This window comes from Mytilus edulis, chromosome 3 (assembly GCF_963676685.1).
Source record: "Mytilus edulis chromosome 3, xbMytEdul2.2, whole genome shotgun sequence".
Taxonomy (NCBI): domain Eukaryota; kingdom Metazoa; phylum Mollusca; class Bivalvia; order Mytilida; family Mytilidae; genus Mytilus; species Mytilus edulis.
In genome coordinates, this window is record NC_092346.1 from 104,448,844 (window position 1) to 104,475,810 (window position 26,967).

Genomic DNA, 26,967 nt, shown 5'->3' on the forward strand with positions numbered 1-26,967 from the left:
AAATACTTCAATTATTTTATGCATACACGTGTTCAAACATTGAAATGTCTAGCCGACTATATGCTTTACCCACCATGATTGATTTAATGTTGAAAGTCTTAAAAATAATGGTTTTACTTCAAGTATCACATTAGCGTAACATTATCAATGATCAATGACAATAATGTGAAGGTCAGATAAACCAGCAGACCTAACAATCATTTCATACACCAAATAAAGTTTACCTTTAGCATATAGTATGAAAGAAACCAACAAACCATGTTAATGAGGTCAAGGTCAGATGATACATTTCAGACATGTACACCTTCCAGTCATTCATTGTGCCAAATATAGTTAACCTAGTGCATATAATATAGAACAGGTTTAACCAGGAAAATTAAATATTTCCAATTGAAAATTAGGTCAAGGAGTATCAGAAGTTATTGGAGATAAGCTTCATATTTTTGTGTAATCATCTCCAAAAGCTATGCTATTTTCATATATTGGGTTTATATAACATTTCAAGTTTTCTTTCACTGAATCACATGAAACCTGCCAGACAGACATGTTTACATTACAATCAGTCTATACACCAAATATAGTAAACATTACTTTACATACTGAGTTATAGTATCAGAGAAGGGTGCCCAACAACAGAAATTAACTTTGACCAATGAAAGCTAAAAATCGGGTCAAAGAAAATAATATTTGCCAGAAAGACATTCATTTAAAGTTATGCAATTGCATATTGTGTTAATTGAAAAACAGACAAAAAAACAAAAACATGACATTGACCAATAAACCATGAAATAGAGGTAACGTTAGATGAAGCCTGACAGACTTAAATGAAACCCTTTAAATCATTCAATGCACTTTATATAGCTGACCTATTGGTATCTGAGAAATAGACCTTATCACTGATTCATGAAATAAGGTGTAGGTCAAGTGAACTCTTAGCCCTGTGACTGTCTGAGAGACAACTATTTGTTGTAAGGAACCCATATCAAATATAGTTGTCCTATAACTCCAAATAAGGGAGAAATTTACAAGTCCAAAAAAGTCTTAATATTTATTCAAGTAGACGCTGATCCACAACTAGCCAATCTGCGTCTTCAAGCATAGTAATTTTCAGAAAAATCATCAAAAAATGGCAATAACTCTTTAAATCCTACAATTATCAGGCTTTTCTATGCAACATGAAAACAAGATGCAATTATTGATTTGCTTTAAAGTGAATATATAATAAGTGATCATATTTGGTTTTTAAAACTATTTATCACACAAGAACAACATCTGCATACAATATTTATTGTAAAATATTTGTTGTAAATAATATACAATTTACGAAAATGCATTGGAACATGAAAAAATATCTAGTACATTGACTGTAATCTATCGCCTTTAATAAAGAATCACCGAGTTCTTTAAGGATTATGAAACTGATCTGACATTTGATGATGACGAAAGGAGTTTTTAACGACCTTGACTGGCTATACAGTCTGACATGTGTATTTTAATGCCTTACTTTTAAAGCTGTTTAATGGATTAGTTTTTGTCTTCAATCAAAATGTGCATAGATACAGTTATATGTGAACTTTGTATATATTTCTGTATAAAGAGCATATCCTTGATTCATAAGATACAAACATATATATAGCAGGAGTGCATGAAATTCTCATCTAGAAAACAGTACAAATTGACATAATATGTCACATTAAATGAACAAAACACAGTGCAAAGGTTGTATATGAATTTATGAAAGCATACTTCAATGATAATGAATGATACATAAAAAAAAAAGTTTAAAAAATGAAGTTTTTGAGATATAAGTCATGTATTGCCACGAGTTGTCTTGATAAGTGTACTATTGATATCAAACGGAGTTTATATATTTAAAAGTAATAACATTGTCAAAACTTTCATGTGATTCAGTGAAAGAAAACTTGAAATGTTATATAAACCCAATATATGAAAATAGCATAGCTTTTGGAGATGATTACACAAAAATATGAAGCTTATCTCCAATAACTTCTGATATTGTCTGAACAATATCAATTACAAATCAAAAGGAAGGTTGTCCTTAAAAAAACCCTAATATAAACATTAGTAAAGATGCGTAGCTTTTTAAAAGTTTTTAAGGTCCAATAACTCTGAAACTTAACACCATTTTTTTAAAATTGAAAATAGCCAGCGTTTCAGGAAGCTAACATGGTGTAAACATTATGCTCCAACTACTGGACACACATACAAAGTAATATCATCATCCATTTGTAATTGACCTATAATCTTTTTTTTTATTTCTTTCAGTAACCATCTTAATCAATTTGAATAACACCCATGATTTCCTTACAAATTGAAAATATCTTGTCAGAATTTCCTGGTTCTAAATGATCTTTGTGTTATTATACAGTTCTACAATCCGTATGTATTTGGTCCTTATATTTTTTTGTAGTTCTTTATTGTAAATGTTTACGGTCCTACTCAGTACAGTTTATAAACAATAAACAAGAATGAAGTCTATATACAACAATGGAACTGTACAACTGCCATTCACACTGGTACCCTGTTAGTGACTGCCTTGGTAGCCTTTGTATATACTGTCTGGGTAACTGTTCATTGCTCCATATCGTCCTCTTCATCAGCATCTTCAAACTGTTCATCTATGACACCATCATCACCATTCTCTGCATCTACAACATACAGGTTTAGATATATTTATGTTTTTGTAACCTTTAAATCAATTTTTATCTCCCTGTTCCTTTATTAGATAAAATAGAGATTAAAAGCATATATTTCTTTCAGGCTGAAGGTCTAATATAACTTTGAAAAATTACCATATGTACTTTTATAACATTCAAAGACCCGTAAATATCATGTACTATGTATGTACTTATAGATTCCGCCAATGTAGACACACCCCTTGATTGACTGCAAGGGTACAGCGGATCCATGTACACTCCCTAAGGATTAATGGAGATGTGTCCTTTACAATATTTTCCCACCACCAGAACAACCCTCACCCAACACCGCCCAAGGGAGCGTGTAGGACACCGGGAAGTCTGTTATTATGGTGGAGGAAGCCGAAGTACTCGGAGAAAACCACCGGGCAACTCGGTTGAAACAGACAAACCAGAGATATCAGAAGATTGATCTCCTGGTCAAAGTAGGGGGCAACTTTGACCAACCGAGGCCCCCAAAGTACCCATTCTAGTTTAAACTCCGGTCTGGGTATCAGAGTTGTGTGAGAGAGTGAAAATTACCCTTCTGATGTACTGATATTTTTAGCACCCCGAGTGAGAATCGAACTCGGGACCTTCAGCACTGTAGCCATCAGTCTTAACCACTAGACCACGAACTCACGGTTCTATAATTGCGAAAGATCAAGTGGTTTTTAATAAAGTGATCTCAAAATATAATTTTACATCACATATTTTAATATTTTCATTTTGCACTTTTGGTTAAAACCTACACCACAATTAATATCATATTTTCACAAACTAATATACCAGTGAATTACAATTGAACTACTTACGATTATTATTTAGCTGACCATCACCTTGACCTAATAAATTTTCCATACGTTGTAGATTGGCTTGACCTTGTTCTGATAAATGGTCTAATCCATCTTCTCCTTCATAAAATCCTCCTTCTATAAATACATACGTTGTAAATTTAGTAGCACCATTCAAAACTAACATTTTCACTAAAACTTGAAATTTTTCCATTTGTGAAGGGGCATAATTCTAGAACAGTAAAGGTGGTGCCACCAAAATTCAATCTTGATCTGTGCTTTGTGGTAATAAGTTTTGGGTATAAGTTCATAACATTTGGTTGAGCCAAAATAAAGTTAGAGAATGGAAATCAATTTTTGGATGTACAGACGAACAAGGGTAAAACTTAATGCCCCCTCAGCTATGGCAATGCATAAAAAATAAAAAAACATTTAATAATCAATATGTCTTAATTATGAAAGTTTAAAAAGATATTTCTCAATATTAATTTACTTATTAGTGGCTATGAATTACTATCTCATGGATGAATATCTCCTTTTATTTACACTACTTGCGAATGAAATCGTTACATATCTTTATAAATCATACACTTTCTTAAAGATTTTAACAATTGGTTGATGATGGAAGTTTTTAACGACCTTGACTGGCTATACAGCCCTTACGAGGTCAGCTAAACAATTGGCCAGCAGGTTTTTGTCCTTTTAAACAGAAACACAGACTGGGATTAAGCCAATTGATAAGTTACTACACAATTTAAACACAAATATTGTCTATAACATTTACCATCAAAATCTGAATCATTTTCATCAGGATGCAATATCTGACAGTCTGACATGGCTTTATATAACTGATCCACTGAAAAAGAGAGGTATATTGAAATAAAATTTGATATGGCTTAATATCACTGATCTACTGAAAAAAATAATTAGGGCAAAAGGTATTAAACTTAATGTAAGTTGTAAGACAATAATAACAAGCATTCTGAGAATCATTTGTACATAGTCCTCTACTGGTTAGCATGCATTGTACTTGAACAAAATGCTTACTTGATCTATTACTTGTCATGGTGTAAATTTATAACAAACATCAAGTCAATGTCTTCTAGCATGACGAAAAAAAGGGTGGAAAACTGATTATTTAATTGAGTCGTCCAAGGACAATAGCTATCATCAGACCAGAACAAAATTTGAACTTGATCTGTAACTTTTCATGATAAAACAATAGTCAAAACAGCAAATGTCAAATCAATAGCTGCAAACACAAAGAAAAAAATTGTGGAACACTGATTATTTGAGTGAATTTTTCAAGTCCAAGGATCATAACTCTGCACAAAATCACCAGCCAGAACAAAATTTACCTTGATCTGTAACCTGTCATGATATTAAAACAATATAGCAAATATCAAATCAGTATCTGCAAGCATGAAGAAAAAAGTGTGGAAAACTGATTTGCCAGACTAAAGGAGTCAAACCTAAAGCCGCCTTGGACTTGGTTGGTAGGGGACTAATAATAATAAATTTATAGATGTCAAATATTACGGACATTTAAAGTTAAATAAATCATATGCATGTTTTGAAAACAAGATTTATATAAAATTTCCAGTACAACTGTTATCCCTGAGAGAGTACATACACACAGTTTTATCGTCTGGTACAAATCTCATCTCTGTTGATGGGTCAAGGTCTTCATCATCTGATTCTTCCTCCTCTCTGTTCGCATCATCTACAACACACATGTAGTTTAGCACAATATAGTTTACCGGCTATTCTGTCAATACAATGTTAGCAAATTTTTTCAATATATTATACGACAATTTGGAGAAAAGATATCATTCTCAATTTTACAGTCAAACACTACTGCCACAAAAAACATCGGTAGATTTGAGGTTCACTGGGTATTTTGTCCATACAATATTCATCTTTTTTTATCATGTTTATACACCAAAAAGGATGAAAAGTTTTAATGTCCTAATAAGCATTAAGTGTTTTTTTAAATTTGTTAGATGTATGCCAGTATTATAATTATGTCATGTGTATGTATAACTGTTAACATGTACTGTATCAGTTTATTTCAAAAACTGATACACGCTCAAATAATTCAGTAACTTAGTTTAGTTTAAACATATTTATTTATAGTGGATTGGGAAACAATTTTTGCAACTTATATTAATCCCTTTCCACTTTGCGGGTGCGAGTGCAGCCTTGTAGCGGCATTAGCCTACTCTTTTTCGAAATCTACAAGGGTGTCTTTAACGTGCAAGAGATATGGCTCTCTCTTAACACGGGTCAGCCATTTATCGTCCCCTTCCGACAGACTATCATCGTTTCCTCAAGACCATACTAGCAGATGGTGTCAAGGGAGAGCTGAAAATTGAGTTCCTGAAACTTTCATCCCAAACGGGAATTGAACCAGGAACCTTTGTGTTAGTAGTCCGATGCACTAACCACTACACTACGGCTCTCTAACTATTCAGTAACTATAACATGTACATGTATAATATATATATAATTGTAGGATTTCTCTGTAATATTCATATATTATTTTTGTAAAGACTTATCATACTGATATACTGATGTTAAAAAAGCAAACTACAAAAGTTCGTTTTTGGTTGTTGAAATATATATGGCAAATCGTTAGCCTTCAGAAATAGAATACATGCATGACAATTGTAATCATAAACGCTTCAAATTTTTATTTTTATAACAATTCGACCAATATTAATATTGATTTATTGTTTACCAGTTAAATCTCCTTCCACCATCAAGTATAAACATTCATGTGGAAAGGCTGTTAAATCTCTGGATACAGCATGTATACTTATACCAGGGTACTGTAAGGAAAACCCTTGTCCTTCATGTTCTGAGCTCTGCCATGACACACAACTGAAATTAAATCATGAGGGACTTTAATGGGATATGAGATACGGTAATAATTTGACTTAAATAAAGCAAATTTATCAGATCATGATGATGTAATATTTTGAATGGAAATTGGCTAACTATGGTTAATGATTGGAATGCAGTTATAAGATTACAGTGGAGTCCCTGGTGTCCACATGGCTGTTGATATCGCTCATTAGCTGTGGAATGCAGTTATAAGATTACAGTGGAGTCCCTGGTGTCCACATGGCTGTTGATATCGCTCATTAGCTGATTTCGTCATATCTGCACAATAGCACAAATAAAACTGTTCTTGTAATTGTTTTAGCTATCAGAAGGGATAGAAAAGAATAAAATTGATAGTTGAGAGTAAATTTATAACTGCAATCCCATAATTTACCATATCTAGCCAATTTCCATTTAAAAATCAGATAAAATTTGTTTTATTCAAGTCACATTTATATGAGAATGGAATAGAATAGAATAGAATATTTTTATTTCCAAAATTACAGGGCCCATAAAGGGCATAAAATCAGATACAATTGATTTACATAATTGGTAACAACAACAATAATTAAGAGGCATATGCATATATATTTGGAATATAAGTATTGGAATAAATTTTGCTCTGCCTCATTGCAAGGCAGTGTGTTTGGTTCAAATTTGTAGTATTAAATCTTTTTCTTTATTCAAAATAAGCTATTTTTGGAAGGCATGAACGAAATCACCTGACATTTGACGGACTGGTAAAACAGGGGTTTCCATAATTTTGAACACATCAAATCTTCAGGGTGAAATCATACAAACAGAAGATTTAAGTAATAAAAGTATGTTATGAATGTGTTAATGCAATATTATCCAACTATTGGTTTTATCAATTGAATGAAGTGAAGTCATAAGTCTTAGGTGCCTAGATACACTGTACTGCCAATACTCTTGAAATTATCAATTTTAATATTTTTCTGTTCCTTTGGAAAACTAAAACAATTACAAGAACAATTCTACTTGTGTTACATTGCTTATATGTCAAAACAGGTAATGAGCGATATCACCAGCAGCGGGGACATTACTATATGGGGGTCTCATTGGGGGTTCTAATCCCGGTTCCCGCTTACTGTTAGATTCCCATATCCCGCTTACACTTAATGTATGTGGGCTAAGCAATTCTCATTTTTTTGTAATTTCCGGTGTTCCGCTAGACCTCATTTCCCATTTTCAGGGCAGAAAAAATTTGACTTTCATGTGTCAAGAGTACAAAAAAATTGGCAATCCCACGTCACGCTTAGACCCCAATGAGACCCACCTGTATGCCTGTATGTGTGTATTTGTTTGATTATTTTGTAAATTGTTTGTTATATTTCATTGCATTTGGCTTCAGGGAAGATTTGTGTTATACTGTGTAACACTCTTTAAATAAAGAATTATTATTATTATTATTATTGAAGTATACAAGTGTGTAAACACAGTAATCAATATCATATCATCAATTATCATCTAAGTTTGAGTTTGATAGCAACCTTTCTGCAATAAACAGCGTGCCTTTTCCAAGTGCTCTTTCGCCAACAAATGCTGACGTATTTTCCTGTTTTTTCCGTATCCCCTCATCTGGAGGGGAACATGAATTTAAGAGAACCATTTCTTCTTTGACAACCATGCGTCCAACGTGCGTTGCAAATTTAAAGTGAAACTATTCTCTAGATTTTTCGCTGTAAAATAAAAAAAGTCCAAAGAACATCCACGCAATATGTGTATCATCTCTGCGTTTGAGAAAGCGGTAGTTTGCATGTAAATATTCAAGCACTATTTATGGTCCCTTCTTTCAGGTTACAAAGTCAGTATATATCACTGAAACACATCCTACTTGTTATTGAAGAATGCCAGTGAAATAAAACAGGTAAATTTCACTCAATTAAATCAAAGACATAAACCGTTTTTTTTTCAACATACTTTTGCTACATAGTTATTTTTGTAAGAGCTTTTAGCTAATAAAATATGATGGATGTGCTAGGAACTAAAGTCTGAAAAATTATGGACGAAGATACATTTTATGAGGCAGTATCCTTTTATATTATTAAATATATAAAGAGGACGAATTCCGTATAAATGTGATTTGTTATACAGTTTTGATACTTTTTACTTGAATCAGCTTAATAATTTTGAAGTCAATACTATTGTCAGTATTGATTGATTGATTGATTCAGCTTAATAATTTTGAAGTCAATACTATTGTCAGTATTGATTGATTGATTGATTGATTATTTTTGTTTAAATAATACAACATAAGATCATACAATCTAATTGTTCATCCCAAGGTTGGTAGTTGTTAACAGAACTCATTATGTCAATACACAATCTACAGAGCTTATTATGTATTGTTGTATGTATACAAGACTTTAAAATAAATCTTTTATGCATTTTATACAATTTTGTACATAAAAAAAAACAAGGACTTGTGACTTACTATACAAATCCTTGAAAAAACCCATAATGATCAGGGATTCAGATTTGAGCGAAGAAGATGACTTCCTGTCTGTGACTTTTCTTTTCTGTTATTAAACCCTGATAAGCTAAATTTTGTTGTGTATTGGGAACCCAAAGGTGTCGTTAGTGTACATGGTGAAACTTGCAATCAATGGTATCATATTGATTGTTAGATTTTACCCAGTAATTCATATGATATGCTGAATGATAGCATTATAGGTTGGCACTGTTTAATTTTTGAAAATCCAAACTGCAAGCACATGCACTTTTTTCTTGGGTTTGTGCTAGTTCATCTACATGTAATTCATTTGAAATTTTATATCATTCATTGGACTTTTATATATCATTTGACTATTTAAATGTAGTCCAAATAATAATGAGGTCCAGCAAGACTATTTTGATTTTTTTCCTGGGCCAGACATCATAATGGGCCATTCCAGTTAATATCTGCTAAAGGGGGATGGATGGTCCTTTCTGAGGGGTGTTAAATTTATACATCTTAGGGGTGAAATTTTGGGTTTTTTCATCTGACACGTACACTTATACGCAAAAATTTCTGAGGGTCTTGCAGCAGTAAATAATTAAAAATAATTACATCTTAGGGGTTACAAAAAATACCTATTTCAGATCTTAGGGGTGCTTTGGAATGTAGACAGTTTCGTATCATGCACTATCTGGCATTATATTTAAAATTCTGATGGGTACAATCCTTGCAGTAAAAAATTCTGATAGGTCAATTTTTTCCATGAAAGCCCATCCACCCAATCTGAACAGAAACTCTACATCTGATAGGTCTTAATATATAGATCTGATAGGTAGTTTTTCGTGATGTTTTTTTCTGATAGGTATGAACAAAAATCTCCCCATCCATCCCCACCTGTCAGAAATTAACTGGAATGGCCCAATTATTTGGACTAATTCAAATGATGACTGTGCCATAAAAATGCCAAAGAACTTTTAAACGATCTCACCAGTCTACACCAAAATATACAAACAAAACAAACATAAATTGTTAGACATCTCTAAGAATACTTTACATCAATTTTCAGCTAAAATAATGATTGTTAGGTGTACATGTCTGACTGGCTTGGGTAATCTGACCTTGACCTCATTACAAGGAATTTATAATTTAAAGTATATAAGTGGTTGAGATAGGTTGCACATATCTTTGTGATAGTTCCATTAATGTTTGCCTAAATTTCAGGGTAGATTCTGTTCGGTTGCACATATCTTTGTGATAGTTCCATTAATGTTTGCCTGAATTTTAGGTAGATTCTGTTCATCTGTTGGGTTTCACATAGCTTTGTGACAGTTCCGACCATCAATGCTTATATTGCCTGCCCTTGCAACTGAAAGGTTAGGGGGCATATTGTTTTACCTCTGTCCTTCCTTCCCTCTGTACGTTTGTCCTTCCGTACGTCCCATTATTGGTATATCGTTATTCCGCATAACTCCTTCTACAGTTCGAATGCTAGGAAGTCTACTTTGCTATCTGTTTGTATATATACTGAAGGTGTGCATGTGGCTAAGAGTTTTGATTTTTGTCGAGCCTGCAACATATTTTTCATATGGATTTCACATGAGATTCTGACATGTGAAATGCATGTGAGCAATTTTACATGTGTATCCATTTTTTGTCTTGCGTTGACGGAGTCAAAAAGCGAGACATAGGTATGCTGTTTTCGGCGTCAACAATGTATTAGTTTGTAATTAGGTCTAGTTTATGGTGAACCACAAGTGGTAGGTCAATCATATTTGGTATGCCTTTTTATAAGCATTGGCAAATCTCATTTCCATAGAGATTATTTGGCCCTGCCCCCTCAGTCATGGTCTAGATCTATTGACTTCGAAACTTTTGCTTATTTTACATGTATTAGTGCCTGATTAGGTCAGTTTATGGGGAACCACAAGTGGTAGGTCAATGATATTTGGTATGCAGTTTTATAAGCATTGGAATATCTCGTTTCCATGGAGATAATTTGGCTCTGCCCCCTTAGTCATGGTCTATAGAGTTTGAAATTTATTCTAAGTTAAATCATGTATTAGTTTGTGATTAGGTCAGTTCAAGGGGAACCATTAGTGGTAGGCCAATTTTATTTGGTATTCAGTTGTATAAGCATTGGCACATCTCATTTCCATGGAGTATATTTGGCCTTGCACCTCAGTCACAGTCTAATGACTTTGAAACTTATCTTGGTTTACATTTATTAGTTTGTGATTAGATCAGTTTAAGATGAACTGCTTATGTTAAGTCAATAATATTTGGTATGCAAATTTATTGGCATTTGCAAGTATTGTTTCCATGGAGATTATATAGCCCCACCCCCTCTTCATGGTTCATTTACTTCGAAACTTTTTCAAAGTTTACAAGTTATAGTTTGTATTTAGATTTGGGAACGACTTATAATAAGTCAATGGTATGTGGTATGCAGTTGTATTAGCATTGGCACATTTCATTTCCATGGAGATTGTTTAGCCAGTTAAACTCAGTCATGGGTCATTGACTTTGAATATTTGCATAACTTGTGTAAGATGTTAGAGTATTGCTATTTGGATTTCAACATTTGCATAATCAAAATTACAAAAAGGCGAACATATCTCTGTGATAACAGTTTATTTTCATAAATTATGATAAAATCAATTTAATTACAAAAACTGAGTTGAAGTTTTTTACTGAGACTATTATGCTAACGGGACTGGAAGCTGTTACATCTAGTTAAAGAATATATATATAACTAGTCCAGTATTGTAATACTACCTTTTTTTTTGCATTTGATTTTGTTTTTGAAATGGTTCAGTGTAAATGTCAGAAGTATTGAAAATATTGATTAATGATATTACATAGATAGTTACAATAAGGGTACCAGTAGAACCAGTTGATTAATCACAGACTCCACATGTAAGCTTACCATTGATATTATATTAAAGTCATTTAACATGTCTGAATATTTAAACTATAATGTAAAGTTGATTTTAATTAGAATTTTAAAGGAACATTTATTTGGTATTTTCTTCTGTTTAAACTAATGAAACTTTTAATTGTGATCACGTTACATGAATTGATAAAAATAAAAAATTGCAAAAAATATTTGTTAAGCAAATTCAGTAACAAAGTGACACATGTAATGCTTATTTTTTTTAATCTATTTAAAAACACAAATTGATCACTTCCTTAAAATTGCCGGAACTGTATTACCATATATTATAATGAAAAAACTAAAAAAAGTATTGAAATTATGCACAAAATTCATCCATTCTTTCCTCTAGTAATTAAACCCCTTTCTAAACCTTAAGCTTTGGATTCTCACTGATGTCTTCTACAGCATTTCTGGATATAAGTCCTTGTTTATAACAGACAGTTCTAATTTTGACTCTTTCTGCATGTTTCCAAAAATAAGTTTCAATAAATGGAACACAACTGTTTCTATTTACTCTAACACTCTAATATGGAACAATATTTCTTGTAAGATTACATTTCAACATATTGACCAGCTGTACCTGGTTTCACTTGTACTCTTACATGTTAAAAAGAAACAGGATGTCCCTGTCAAATCTCATATTTTATGGGAAATATTTCTTATCAATGGATGACATTAGTAAAAAATGAAAATATTTCTATCATTAGGGGAGATTATGATCAGAATCAAGACAGGACATACTATTGATTTGTGTAAATGATTTAATGTCAGTTTACATTTGTTAACTGTTTAGAAATACACTAATTTGTGTGTACTATTGAAGAAATATATCTCAAAGGGTATTTTGTCAGATGTAACTAGCTAAACTATCCTAACATTAGAAGATATATATCAGCTGAAATGTTTGAATAGATATAAGAAGATCCAATGAGACAACTTTCCATCCAAGTCGCAACTTGTAAAAGTACTTCAATACTGAGTATTGGCTCACATCGAACAGTTAGCTATAAAGGGCCCCAAAAATGACTAGTGTACATGTAAACCAGCGGTCTAATCTACATTTGTATATAAAAAACAAGAAACACTTATGAATCATATCAACAAACAACTACTACTGACCATGAACATCAGATTCCTGAAGCATATATACATTTGTATATACAAATATAAATAAACTTTATTTACAAAAAAAATGATTTACATGTAACCCAATAACTGAGTGGATAACACATTAAACTGAAACAAAATAAATATATTTGTATTGAATATTGAATGATATAACAATTAATGGATTTAATCATTTTGGCATTATTTAATTTAAATTGATTCTACATGTACATTTAATGTGGGATTTTATGTAAATGAAAATGCGATCAAATGAATACTTGAACAAGGATTTGTGCATATGTTGTGTAGCATCATTAATTCAACAATTTTTACCTATACTTTATTTAAGTATAATAATCTTGTTATTTATATATTTATTTTTGTATTGTATATATTTTATCTTCAAACTGTACAGGAACATATAATGATCTTTATTTAAATCTCAATTGATAATGATAAATACAAAAATTGACCTTGTTTTGTAAACAATCAACACAGATAATATCTTGGGTTTGTTTATTTCAAATATCAGACCCTGGACACAATGTGAAGCTTTTAAACTATTTTGATTACTTATTAACCAGATTTACTTGCTGGCCAGCAGTTGATATTTTGCAATATATATGTTGAGAAAACCCTGTAATCTATAAAGAATGATATTCTTATGTATGCTCTTAGAATATTGATACTAGTATAATTCAAATAGTATTATATATATATTTAACCTTTAAATGCCATGTGAACTCCACCAACCAATAGAACTGGTATTATATATATATTTAACCTTTATCAAATAGTATTATATATATATTTAACCTTTAAATGCCATGTGAACTCCACCAACCACTTGAACTGGTATAATTCAAATAGTATTATATATATATTTAACCTTTAAATGTGAACTCCACCAACCACTAGAACTGGTAGTGACCAAGAAATTGATTTACGTCATTTATGTACACCATGTGCTGTTTGATACTCTGGTGATAAATTTTAGTACAGAAATATATATACAAACTAGGAATTTCTCGCTACATTGAAGACCTGTTGGTGACCCTCTGCTGTTGTTTTTTATTTGGTCGGGTTGTTGTCTCTTTGACACATTCCCCATTTCCATTCTCAATTTTATGTTTGTAATAAGATCTAGAGGTGTTAATATCATGTTTCTATACTCATCTTAAAACAACACTTAGAGTGCATTTTAACCCGAAATTTTGTCATCGATGACTATCGTTTAGTAAACGTTAAGCTGCTAGAAACAAATACATCATTTAATAAACTTCATCGACCCCGCGTAGTCAGACAGAAATAGATTACACTCACGCACTGTAAACAAACAGGTAAAAGTGCGGGAAATAAATAACCAGGACTTTATGAAAACAACACGTGCTCGTAATTATTTAAACGACAGATGCAGAAACAAATATATCCTTTACACGTCTCAACGATAAACGATCAACGACTACGCGACTATTTTGCGCGTACATCGTTTATGTAAACGATGTAAACGTTGACCAAAAACTGTAAGAAACAAATGGATTAAACGACTACGCGCGTAATCGTTTACGTCGTTTAGGTTAGAAACAAATGCGCTCTTATTTGAAAAAAAACAGATATTTATAGAAATCATAAAAGTGAATGACATTTGAATTAACGTGTAGGCTCAAATTTTTAAAATGTCAAACTTCTATTAGAGTTCATACATATACTACAATATTTTCCAGCAAAAATCTTGTCAGTTCAAATAGTTTCTGTATACTATACTACTACAGGAAGACTTTCATTTGTATCTTTCCATTAATAGTAGAAACATTAATTTTCTCGGGGTTAAAATTTTGTGGTTTTGTCTCTGTGTAAGATTTCATAAGGATTTAATTTCGTGGTTTCCAGTAAATGGTAGTGATATTATATGTAGGTTAAATTTTTGTGGGGGTTTTAATTTCTTGGATATAATGATTATTAATCTTTCCATGAAATGAACAAAATTAAATCCTCCATAAAATGTTTTGCATTTACAGTACATGTAGTTGTTTTAGCAAAGGCTTATCTTCTATTTCTCATAAATAATTTGACCCTGTTCCTTCAGTTATTGTTCAGTGACCATCATCAGTATTTGGTATAATTTACATCATAAAGTTTTTCTAATTTGATTTTCATTTTACTATCAATCTCATTATATACTGGCAAGACATCTCTATGTTATATGTTTTTAAAACATGTTTAAGTTTTTTCCTCAAGATTTAAAAATTAAAAAGAATAATTGGGGGGCGGGGGTCACAATTTAATCTGCTAATTCTTTGGATATATATATGTAGGACTCAAATCTATGGTGGGTTCCAAATCTATGGCAGATTCCTAAACTATGGTAAATGTGATGTCATGCCATCCTAATCTATGGCAAGTTTTGTAATTTCCTAATCTATGGCGGATTTTTGTTGTTTCCAAATCTATGGTAGATTTTGTGAAAATAATCATTTCTTAATCTGTGCATTGTTCCTGTTTAATCCATTTATTAATACACTAGAAAAAGTCCATTAACAAACAAGAAAGCAGTTTTTATAAAAAAAATTAAACTGTTTGACTTTTCACATACTATTTATTTTAGCGTTAATCAATCCCAAAATATCCACTACTAAAACAGCTGTTCCTTTCTTTATCGCGGGATTCGGACGGTATATCAAATAATTATTATCCGTCCTATAGATAAAAGATCACATCTTTCTTTAATTTATCGGCAAATAGTTCTAGAGGAAAATTTTTAAACACAGGACTTCAGGAAAGTTTGCTGAAGTCGGCAACGACTTATATATGGTGTTATTATATTGTGACGTTATATTTTACTCTTTTTCCCGGAAAATTACGTCATTCATAAATCTGCCATAGATTAGGAGAAAACAAAAATCTATCATAGATTAGACGTTTGTAACGTCATATTTTCAACATAGATTAGGAATCTGCCATAGATTTGGAACCCGCCATAGTTTGAGTCCTATATATATAAAAAAGAAGATGTGGTATGATTTGCCAATGAGACAACTCTCCACAAGAGACCAAAATGACACAGAAATTAACAAATATAGGTCACCGTACAGCCTTCAACAATGAGCAAAGTCCATACCCCATAGTCAGCTATAAAAGGCTGTGAAATGACAATGTAAAACAATTCAAACCAGAAAACTAACGGCCTTATCTATGTACAAAAAATGACAAAGCCTGAAAATTTAGCCATCAACAGCACAGTGTATGGCCCAAGATCAAGACATTCCCAATTGAATATAAATTCAAATCATATAACCAATTTCAAGTTCTTAGACTACATTTATTCTGCGTCAGAATCCTTTAATGTGTCAAATATTTAATACAATTCGAATTCAGACCTGTATCAAGCTTGAATATTGTGTCCATTTTCGCCCCATCGGTTCAGAGTTTGATCTTTGCGGTTGTATCAAGCTGCTCTCAGAGAAGCAGTTTATTATTTCTTTATTTTTTCTGAATATTGTGCTATAAAACAGTGTACTTATTTTGCCCATAATGGATCCTTTATTTGATATAAAATATATGTTATCTATCTATCTAAACATATGAATAATTTATAATTAAAGTTCACTTGTCATAAGGTTAATGTTTGTGACTTAGATTATCTATATTACTGGGTATCTCTCAAGTCATAAGCTTAATCGAGCTACAACATACTAGTTTGTTAAAATAATCTCAAATGACACTACATACAGGGATATAAAAGGGTCAGTTTTCTTAGAATTGAGAGAAAGTAAATGTTTAGATTTTTTGTAAGTAATTAGAGTTTCTGACTGCATTTTTAGAGTGTTTTTTTTTTTATCTATAGTAATTTTTTTTTACTAACCCTCATCTTGTACTGCAAATTTTTTTAAATAGTCGCAATTTTGAATAGAAAATCTCTCGGACAAAAATGTATTGCCTTAATAAGTTGAAGTACTTTTGTTTTTCCAAGAATTTGAAAAAATGTAGGTTTAAAGTAAAAAATTGAAGAAAAAAAAAATGTAATAGGTTGACAGTTTTTCTCTACTTTTACTTTCAGTTTTGTCTTCTCTGGTCTCTGCTGCATAAATATTGGTACCTGTGAAATAATGCCTCCTTAATTTATAATCTACTAAATAAGAAACTTATCTACCAGATAATGGATGGATAGTAGATCATGAAGTAATTGTTTATTGAAGAAGTACCCTTAATGTAGAAGAACAAAATACACCTGATGTCAATAATATAGTAATATTGATCCACATTCGCTTCAGCCAAAAAATCCATTAACATTGGTGTATGATGTTAGTAATAACAATACCAAGTAAATATAATTGTGAAATGAAAGAGGTTTATAATCTCACGTGTTTCCTTTTGGATGAAGTTTTAAAAAATATTGGAATGTATTGGTTTGTACTTGACATGTTTAAAACATAGTAACAAGTTAACAAAAGTTATGATTTTTTCCCTACATTAGTTTGAAATTAGTAAATGAGGTATGGAGCTATCCATAGCCTATTCTATTGGTAAGTAAGTAAAGCAAATACCTTATTTTAAAAGGGTAGCACAGCAAGCAATGATAAAGCTACTCTTCCCCAAGGCCCTCCAACAGTAATCCTCAAATGAATAATTTACATTTTATAAATCTATATTACTTGTATGTATATATACATGTTGTAATCTTAATAACAAGGCCCTGAAACACTGCCCTTGTTAAATCTGATTGATAATTTTGTCTTGTTTTTTTTCCCAGGTTCTCAAGATAAAAAGTCTGGTGCGTTAACAATGACAGAAAACACAGGTGGCAACGTTATAGCTGATCCTGGATGGTTTGACTGGTCCTATACTGGAGTTAATTTTGAATTGGCTGGAAATGGCGGGGATCTGTGCCAAACTTTTTTATCAGTCCAGCAGCGAATTATTGAAAGTGTTTTTACGACAATTGTGTCTGGGATTGTATTAGTAATAGCTACTCTCCATCTAACTTTACCAAATATTCCGCTCAAATCTGATAGGGATTACTGTGGGAAGAGAATATTATTAGTGGTTATGTGTACAACATTTGGAATAGAACTTGGATTTAAACTAGCCACACGTCAGATGATTTACATACTAAATCCATGTCATATTGCTACAATGATGCAGGTATGTACTGAATCCAAGTCATATTGCTACAATGGTGTAGGTATATACTGAATCCATGTCATATTGCTACAATGATGTAGGTATGTACTGAATGTCATATTGCTACAATGATGCAGGTATGTACTGAATCCATGTCATATTGCTACAATGGTGTAGGTATATACTGAATCCATGTCCTATTGCTACAATGATGCAGGTATGTACTGAATGTCATATTGCTACAATGATGCAGGTATGTACTGAATCCATGTCATATTGCTACAATGATGCAGGTATGTACTGAATCCATGTCCTATTGCTACAATGATGTAGGTATGTACTGAATCCATGTCCTATTGCTACAATGATGTAGGTATATACTGAATCCATGTCCTATTGCTACAATGATGTAGGTATGTACTGAATCCATGTCATATTGCTACAATGGTGTAGGTATATACTGAATCCATGTCCTATTGCTACAATGATGCAGGTATGTACTGAATGTCATATTGCTACAATGATGCAGGTATGTACTGAATCCATGTCATATTGCTACAATGATGTAGGTATGTACTGAATCCATGTCATATTGCTACAATGATGTAGGTATGTACTGAATCCATATCATATTGCTACAATGATGCAGGTATGTACTGAATCCATGTCATATTGCTACAATGGTGCAGGTATGTACTGAATCCATGTCATATTGCTACAATGATGTAGGTATGTACTGAATCCATGTCATATTGCTACAATGGTGCAGGTATGTACTGAATCCATGTCATATTGCTACAATGATGTAGGTATGTACTGAATCCATGTCGTAGTGCTACAATGATGCAGGTATGTACTGAATCCATGTCATAGTGCTACAATGATGGAGGTATGTACTGAATCCATGTCGTATTGCTACAATGATGCAGGTATGTACTGAATCCATGTCATAGTGCTACAATGATGTAGGTATGTACTGAATCCATGTCCTATTGCTACAATGATGCAGGTATGTACTGAATGTCATATTGCTACAATGATGCAGGTATGTACTGAATCCATGTCCTATTGCTACAATGATGCAGGTATGTACTGAATCCATGTCATATTGCTACAATGATGCAGGTATATACTGAATCCATGTCCTATTGCTACAATGATGCAGGTATGTACTGAATCCATGTCCTATTGCTACAATGATGCAGGTATGTACTGAATCCATGTCATATTGCTACAATGATGCAGGTATGTACTGAATCTATGTCATATTGCTACAATGATGCAGGTATGTACTGAATCCATGTCATATTGCTACAATGATGTAGGTATGTACTGGATCCATGTCATATTGCTACAATGATGCAGGTATGTACTGAATCCATGTCATATTGCTACAATGATGCAGGTATGTACTGAATCCATGTCATATTGCTACAATGATGTAGGTATGTACTGGATCCATGTCATATTGCTACAATGATGCAGGTATGTACTGAATCCATGTCATATTGCTACAATGGTGCAGGTATGTACTGAATCCATGTCATAGTGCTACAATGATGCAGGTATATACTGAATCCATGTCATATTGCTACAATGATGCAGGTATGTACTGAATCCATGTCCTATTGCTACAATGATGCAGGTATGTACTGGATCCATGTCATATTGCTACAATGATGCAGGTATGTACTGAATCCATGTCATATTGCTACAATGGTGCAGGTATGTACTAAATCCATGTCATATTGCTACAATGATGCAGGTATGTACTGAATCCAAGTCATATTGCTACAATGGTGCAGGTATGTACTGAATGTCATATTGCTACAATGATGCAGGTATGTACTGAATCCATGTCATATTGCTACAATGATGCAGGTATGTACTGAATCCATGTCATATTGCTACAATGATGTAGGTATGTACTGGATCCATGTCATATTGCTACAATGGTGCAGGTATGTACTGGATCCATGTCATATTGCTACAATGATGTAGGTATGTACTGAATCCATGTCATATTGCTACAATGATGGAGGTATGTACTGAATCCATGTCCTATTTGTACTGGATCCATGTCATATTGCTACAATGGTGCAGGTATGTACTGAATCCATGTCATATTGCTACAATGATGTAGGTATGTACTGAATCCATGTCATATTGCTACAATGATGCAGGTATGTACTGAATCCATGTCATATTGCTACAATGATGCAGGTATGTACTGAATCCAAGTCATATTGCTACAATGATGCAGGTATATACTGAATCCATGTCCTATTGCTACAATGATGCAGGTATATACTGAATCCATGTCCTATTGCTACAATGATGCAGGTATGTACTGAATCCATGTCATATTGCTACAATGATGCAGGTATGTACTGAATCCATGTCCTATTGCTACAATGATGCAGGTATGTTCTGAATCCATGTCCTATTGCTACAATGATGCAGGTATGTACTGAATCCATGTCCTATTGCTACAATGATGCAGGTATATACTGAATCCATGTCCTATTGCTACAATGATGCAGGTATATACTGAATCCATGTCCTATTGCTACAATGATGCAGGTATGTACTGAATCCATGTCATATTGCTACAATGATGCAGGTATGTACTGAATCCATGTCCTATTGCTACAATGATGCAGGTATGTTCTGAATCCATGTCATATTGCTACAATGATGCAGGTATGTACTGAATCCATGTCATATTGCTACAATGATGCAGGTATGTTCTGAATCCATGTCATATTGCTACAATGATGCAGGTATGTACTGAATCCATGTCCTATTGCTACAATGATGTAGGTATGTACTGAATCCATGTCATATTGCTACAATGATGCAGGTATGTTCTAAATCCATGTCATATTGCTACAATGATGTAGGTATGTACTGAATCTATGTCATATTGCTACAATGATGTAGGTATGTACTGAATCCATGTCCTCTTGCTACAATGATGCAGGTATATACTGAATCCATGTCATATTGCTACAATGATGTAGGTATGTTCTGAATCTATGTCATAGTGCTACAATGATGTAGGTATGTACTGAATCCATGTCATAGTGCTACAATGATGCAGGTATGTACTGGATCCATGTCCTATTGCTACAATGATGCAGGTATATACTGAATCCATGTCCTATTGCTACAATGATGCAGGTATGTACTGAATCCATGTCATAGTGCTACAATGATGTAGGTATGTACTGAATCTATGTCATATTGCTACAATGATGTAGGTATGTACTGAATCCATGTCATATTGCTACAATGATGTAGGTATGTACTGAATCCATGTCATATTGCTACAATGATGCAGGTATGTTCTGAATCCATGTCCTATTGCTACAATGATGCAGGTATGTACTGAATCCATGTCATATTGCTACAATGATGCAGGTATGTACTGAATCCATGTCCTATTGCTACAATGATGCAGGTATGTACTGAATGTCATATTGCTACAATGATGCAGGTATGTATGTGTTAGCGGCAATAAGTGAAATTAGGCATTAAGCTTAAATCCTAGGCAATAAGCTAACGCCTAGGCAGTAAGTCTATTGCCTAAATGATGTTAGGCATTAGTCTTAAATCCTAGGATTTAAGCTTAAATCCTGAAAAATATGTGCAGGCATTAAGCTTAATGCCTAAAACATAAATGCGAATAAATAAAAAAAACATTTATTCATTTAAATAACAATGTATTTGTAAAATAATAACATTATGAGAACTTGGGCCTGTTTATCGAAACTGTCCTAAGATCGATCCTATAAGATATTCCTAGGACATAAATTATGATAAAGTTAAGACCGACTTACGACATGTCTCAGAATGCACATTGAAGCTATCTGAGGATTATCTTAGCTAGGATGTCCTAACCGCGTATTGACGTAAAAAATAGCAAATGAAAAAAATTAATATTGTATCAAATTTAACCAACAACTTTAATTTAAAAACCGTCTAATTATTAGAAAATAAATATTAGTTTTAAATTATAATAATTTGTACATTGTAAACTATATGAAACAAAACATGAGAAAAACATATAACCACGTTTTATATTAGAATTGAACAAACTAATTGCAAATAGTTAAAATGTTACATATAATCAGTAAAATTATGCTTTGCGGGAGCTGAAATGGAAGTGTCACAACACTCCACAAGAGACTGGAAATAAAATCACTAATAAGATATGTTATCTATATTAAAATAATAATCTAAAAATATGAAAACTTAATTAACATTTGTGTTCAAATAATTTTGTTATCACAAGTTCTTAATAAAGAAAACTTACTTATCCTATAAAAAAAATTTGAAAAATGGTGTGAGCGAAAAAAAATCACATTTTAATTTTGTCTACTTTTGATCAGTTTAAATCAGCTCGACTATAGTGAAGTGAAAAATTTTTCAAATAAATATTAAAATTATTTTATAGAATCTCCCCCTTGTTTAATTGGATTATAACAATCACTTTTTTAAATCTTTTTAATATTTTGTAATATCACAAAAACATGAAAAAAGTATGTGTAAATTCTTTTTTTTAACTGCTAAAATTACTAAATAAACTTACTAAATTTGAAGATCTGTCAAATGCATGTATATTTACACATGTTATATTAGAAATAAATTAAGTAACTCCTTTATATCAGGAATAAATCACCAAATATGCATTAATTCCAGATTTCACTAATTGCCTAAAATTATGTTCGGCAATAGGATGAATAATCATCATAAGATTTCAGGTAATAAGCTTAATGCCTGAAAATTTCAGGCAATAACTTAATGCCTAGGCGTTAGCTTATTGCCTAGGATTTAAGCTTAATGCCTAATTTCACTTATTGCCGCTAACATATGTACTGAATCCGTGTCCTATTGCTACAATGATGCAGGTATGTACTGGATCCATGTCATATTGCTACAATGATGTAGGTATATACTGAATCCATGTCCTATTGCTACAATGATGCAGGTATGTACTGAATCCATGTCCTATTGCTACAATGATGCAGGTATGTACTGGATCCATGTCCTATTGCTACAATGATGTAGGTATGTACTGAATCCATGTCCTATTGCTACAATGATGCAGGTATGTACTGAATGTCATATTGCTACAATGATGCAGGTATGTTCTGAATCCATGTCATATTGCTACAATGATGCAGGTATGTACTGGATCCATGTCCTATTGCTACAATGATGTAGGTATGTACTGAATCCATGTCCTATTGCTACAATGATGTAGGTATGTACTGAATCCATGTCATATTGCTACAATGATGCAGGTATGTACTGAATCCATGTCCTATTGCTACAATGATGCAGGTATGTACTGAATCCATGTCCTATTGCTACAATGATGCAGGTATGTACTGAATCCATGTCATATTGCTACAATGATGCAGGTATGTTCTGAATCCATGTCATATTGCTACAATGATGCAGGTATGTACTGGATCCATGTCCTATTGCTACAATGATGTAGGTATGTACTGAATCCATGTCCTATTGCTACAATGATGCAGGTATGTACTGAATCCATGTCCTATTGCTACAATGATGCAGGTATGTACTGAATCCATGTCATATTGCTACAATGATGCAGGTATGTTCTGAATCCATGTCATATTGCTACAATGATGCAGGTATGTACTGGATCCATGTCCTATTGCTACAATGATGTAGGTATGTACTAAATCCATGTCCTATTGCTACAATGATGCAGGTATGTTCTGAATCCATGTCATATTGCTACAATGATGCAGGTATGTACTGAATCCATGTCATATTGCTACAATGATGTAGGTATGTACTGAATCCATGTCATATTGCTACAATGATGCAGGTATGTACTGAATGTCATATTGCTACAATGATGTAGGTATGTTCTGGATCCATGTCATATTGCTACAATGATGCAGGTATGTACTGAATCCATGTCATATTGCTACAATGATGCAGGTATATACTGAATCCATGTCCTATTGCTACAATGATGCAGGTATGTACTGAATCCATGTCATATTGCTACAATGATGCAGGTATGTACTGAATGTCATATTGCTACAATGATGTAGGTATGTACTGAATCCATGTCCTATTGCTACAATGATGCAGGTATGTACTGAATCCATGTCATATTGCTACAATGATGCAGGTATGTACTGAATCCATGTCATATTGCTACAATGATGCAGGTATATACTGAATCCATGTCCTATTGCTACAATGATGCAGGTATATACTGAATCCATGTCATATTGCTACAATGATGCAGGTATGTACTGAATGTCATATTGCTACAATGATGTAGGTATGTACTGAATCCATGTCATATTGCTACAATGATGTAGGTATATACTGAATCCATGTCATATTGCTACAATGATGCAGGTATGTACTGAATCCATGTCCTATTGCTACAATGATGCAGGTATGTTCTAAATCCATGTCATATTGCTACAATGATGCAGGTATATACTGAATCCATGTCCTATTGCTACAATGATGTAGGTATGTACTGAATCCATATCATATTGCTACAATGATGTAGGTATGTACTGAATCTATGTCATATTGCTACAATGATGTAGGTATGTACTGAATCCATGTCATATTGCTACAATGATGCAGGTATGTACTGGATCCATGTCATATTGCTACAATGATGTAGGTATATACTGAATCCAAGTCATATTGCTACAATGATGTAGGTATGTACTGAATCCATATCATATTGCTACAATGATGTAGGTATGTACTGAATCTATGTCATATTGCTACAATGATGTAGGTATGTACTGAATCCATGTCATATTGCTACAATGATGTAGGTATGTACTGAATCCATGTCCTATTGCTACAATGATGTAGGTATGTACTGAATCCATGTCATATTGCTACAATGATGTAGGTATGTACTGAATCCATGTCATATTGCTACAATGATGCAGGTATGTACTGAATGTCATATTGCTACAATGATGCAGGTATGTACTGAATGTCATATTGCTACAATGATGCAGGTATGTACTAAATCCATGTCATATTGCTACAATGATGCAGGTATGTTCTAAATCCATGTCATATTGCTACAATGATGTAGGTATGTACTGAATCCATGTCATATTGCTACAATGATGTAGGTATGTACTGAATCCATGTCATATTGCTACAATGATGCAGGTATGTTCTGAATCCATGTCATAGTGCTACAATGATGTAGGTATATACTGAATCCATGTCATATTGCTACAATGATGCAGGTATGTACTGAATCCATGTCATATTGCTACAATGATGCAGGTATGTTCTAAATCCATGTCATATTGCTACAATGATGTAGGTATGTACTGGATCCATGTCATTATGCTACAATGATGCAGGTATGTACTAAATCCATGTCATATTGCTACAATGATGCAGGTATGTACTGAATCCATGTCATAGTGCTACAATGATGTAGGTATATACTGAATCCATATCATAATGCTACAATGATGTACAAAATGAAGGTATATACTGAATCCATGTCATATTGCTACAATGATGCAGGTATGTACTGAATCCATGTCATATTGCTACAATGATGCAGGTATGTACTGGATCCATGTCATATTGCTAGAATGATGCAGGTATGTACTGGATCCATGTCATTATGCTACAATGATGCAGGTATGTACTGAATCCTTGTCATATTGCTACAATGATGTAGGTATGTACTGAATCCATGTCATAGTGCTACAATGATGCAGGTATGTACTGAATCCATGTCATATTGCTACAATGATGCAGGTATATACTGAATCCATGTCCTATTGCTACAATGATGCAGGTATGTACTAAATCCATGTCATATTGCTACAATGATGCAGGTATGTACTGAATCCATGTCATAGTGCTACAATGATGTAGGTATGTACTGAATCCATGTCGTATTGCTACAATGATGCAGGTATGTACTGAATCCATGTCATATTGCTACAATGATGCAGGTATGTTCTGAATCCATGTCATAGTGCTACAATGATGCAGGTATGTACTGAATCCATGTCCTATTGCTACAATGATGCAGGTATGTACTGAATCCATGTCCTATTGCTACAATGATGCAGGTATATACTGAATCCATGTCATAGTGCTACAATGATGCAGGTATGTACTGAATCCATGTCCTATTGCTACAATGATGCAGGTATGTACTGAATCCATGTCCTATTGCTACAATGATGCAGGTATGTACTGAATCCATGTCCTATTGCTACAATGATGCAGGTATATACTGGATCCATGTCATATTGCTACAATGATGCAGGTATGTACTGAATCCAAGTCATATTGCTACAATGATGTAGGTATGTACTGAATCCATGTCCTATTGCTACAATGATGCAGGTATGTACTGAATCCATGTCCTATTGCTACAATGATGCAGGTATGTACTGAATCCATGTCATATTGCTACAATGATGTAGGTATGTACTGAATCCATGTCCTATTGCTACAATGATGCAGGTATGTACTGAATCCATGTCATATTGCTACAATGATGTAGGTATGTACTGGATCCATGTCCTATTGCTACAATGGTGCAGGTATGTACTGAATCCATGTCATATTGCTACAATGATGCAGGTATGTACTGAATCCATGTCATAGTGCTACAATGATGGAGGTATGTACTGAATCCATGTCCTATTGCTACAATGATGCAGGTATGTACTGGATCCATGTCCTATTGCTACAATGATGTAGGTATGTACTGAATCCATGTCATATTGCTACAATGATGCAGGTATGTACTGAATCCATGTCATATTGCTACAATGATGTAGGTATGTACTGGATCCATGTCCTATTGCTACAATGGTGCAGGTATGTACTGAATCCATGTCATATTGCTACAATGATGCAGGTATGTACTGAATCCATGTCATAGTGCTACAA

General features: G+C 33.1%; 2 protein-coding genes across 3 annotated transcripts in view; one reads left to right on the forward strand and one right to left on the reverse strand.

Annotated features, from left to right (window-relative positions):
• Positions 1-1,273: 1,273 nt before the first annotated feature.
• On the reverse strand, positions 1,274-8,135 carry LOC139514717 (methylosome subunit pICln-like). The gene is made up of 6 exons (XM_071304294.1): positions 7,888-8,135; positions 6,231-6,373; positions 5,124-5,213; positions 4,275-4,346; positions 3,512-3,628; positions 1,274-2,669 (listed from the first exon to the last, which is right to left on the reverse strand). The coding sequence occupies exons 1-6, from the start codon at positions 8,022-8,024 to the stop codon at positions 2,593-2,595; spliced, it is 636 nt and encodes a 211-aa protein (XP_071160395.1). The 5' UTR covers positions 8,025-8,135; the 3' UTR covers positions 1,274-2,592.
• LOC139514716 (transmembrane protein 164-like) overlaps positions 8,136-26,967 on the forward strand; it is a 49,324-nt gene continuing 30,492 nt past the window's right edge. Inside the window, exons 1-2 of one of the 2 annotated variants that reach the window (XM_071304292.1) lie at positions 8,136-8,264; positions 17,627-18,018. In XM_071304292.1, the coding sequence (XP_071160393.1) occupies positions 17,659-18,018 (360 nt within the window). In that variant the 5' untranslated portion in view covers positions 8,136-8,264; positions 17,627-17,658. Of the gene's footprint in view, positions 8,265-16,540; positions 16,620-17,626; positions 18,019-26,967 lie in introns of those variants that run through there. The other variant, XM_071304293.1, reaches the window with a different exon arrangement.

Coding starts and splice junctions, on each gene's coding strand:
- LOC139514717 (XM_071304294.1), bottom strand. CDS start 8,024: ATGGTTGTCAAAGAAGAAATGGTTCTCTTAAATTCATGTTCCCCTCCA. Junction 5,214..6,230: donor GGTGGAAGGAGATTTAACTG/GTAAACAATAAA, acceptor TGTGTGTTGTAG/ATGATGCGAACAGAGAGGAG. Junction 3,629..4,274: donor AAATGATTCAGATTTTGATG/GTAAATGTTATA, acceptor ATGTATTTATAG/AAGGAGGATTTTATGAAGGA.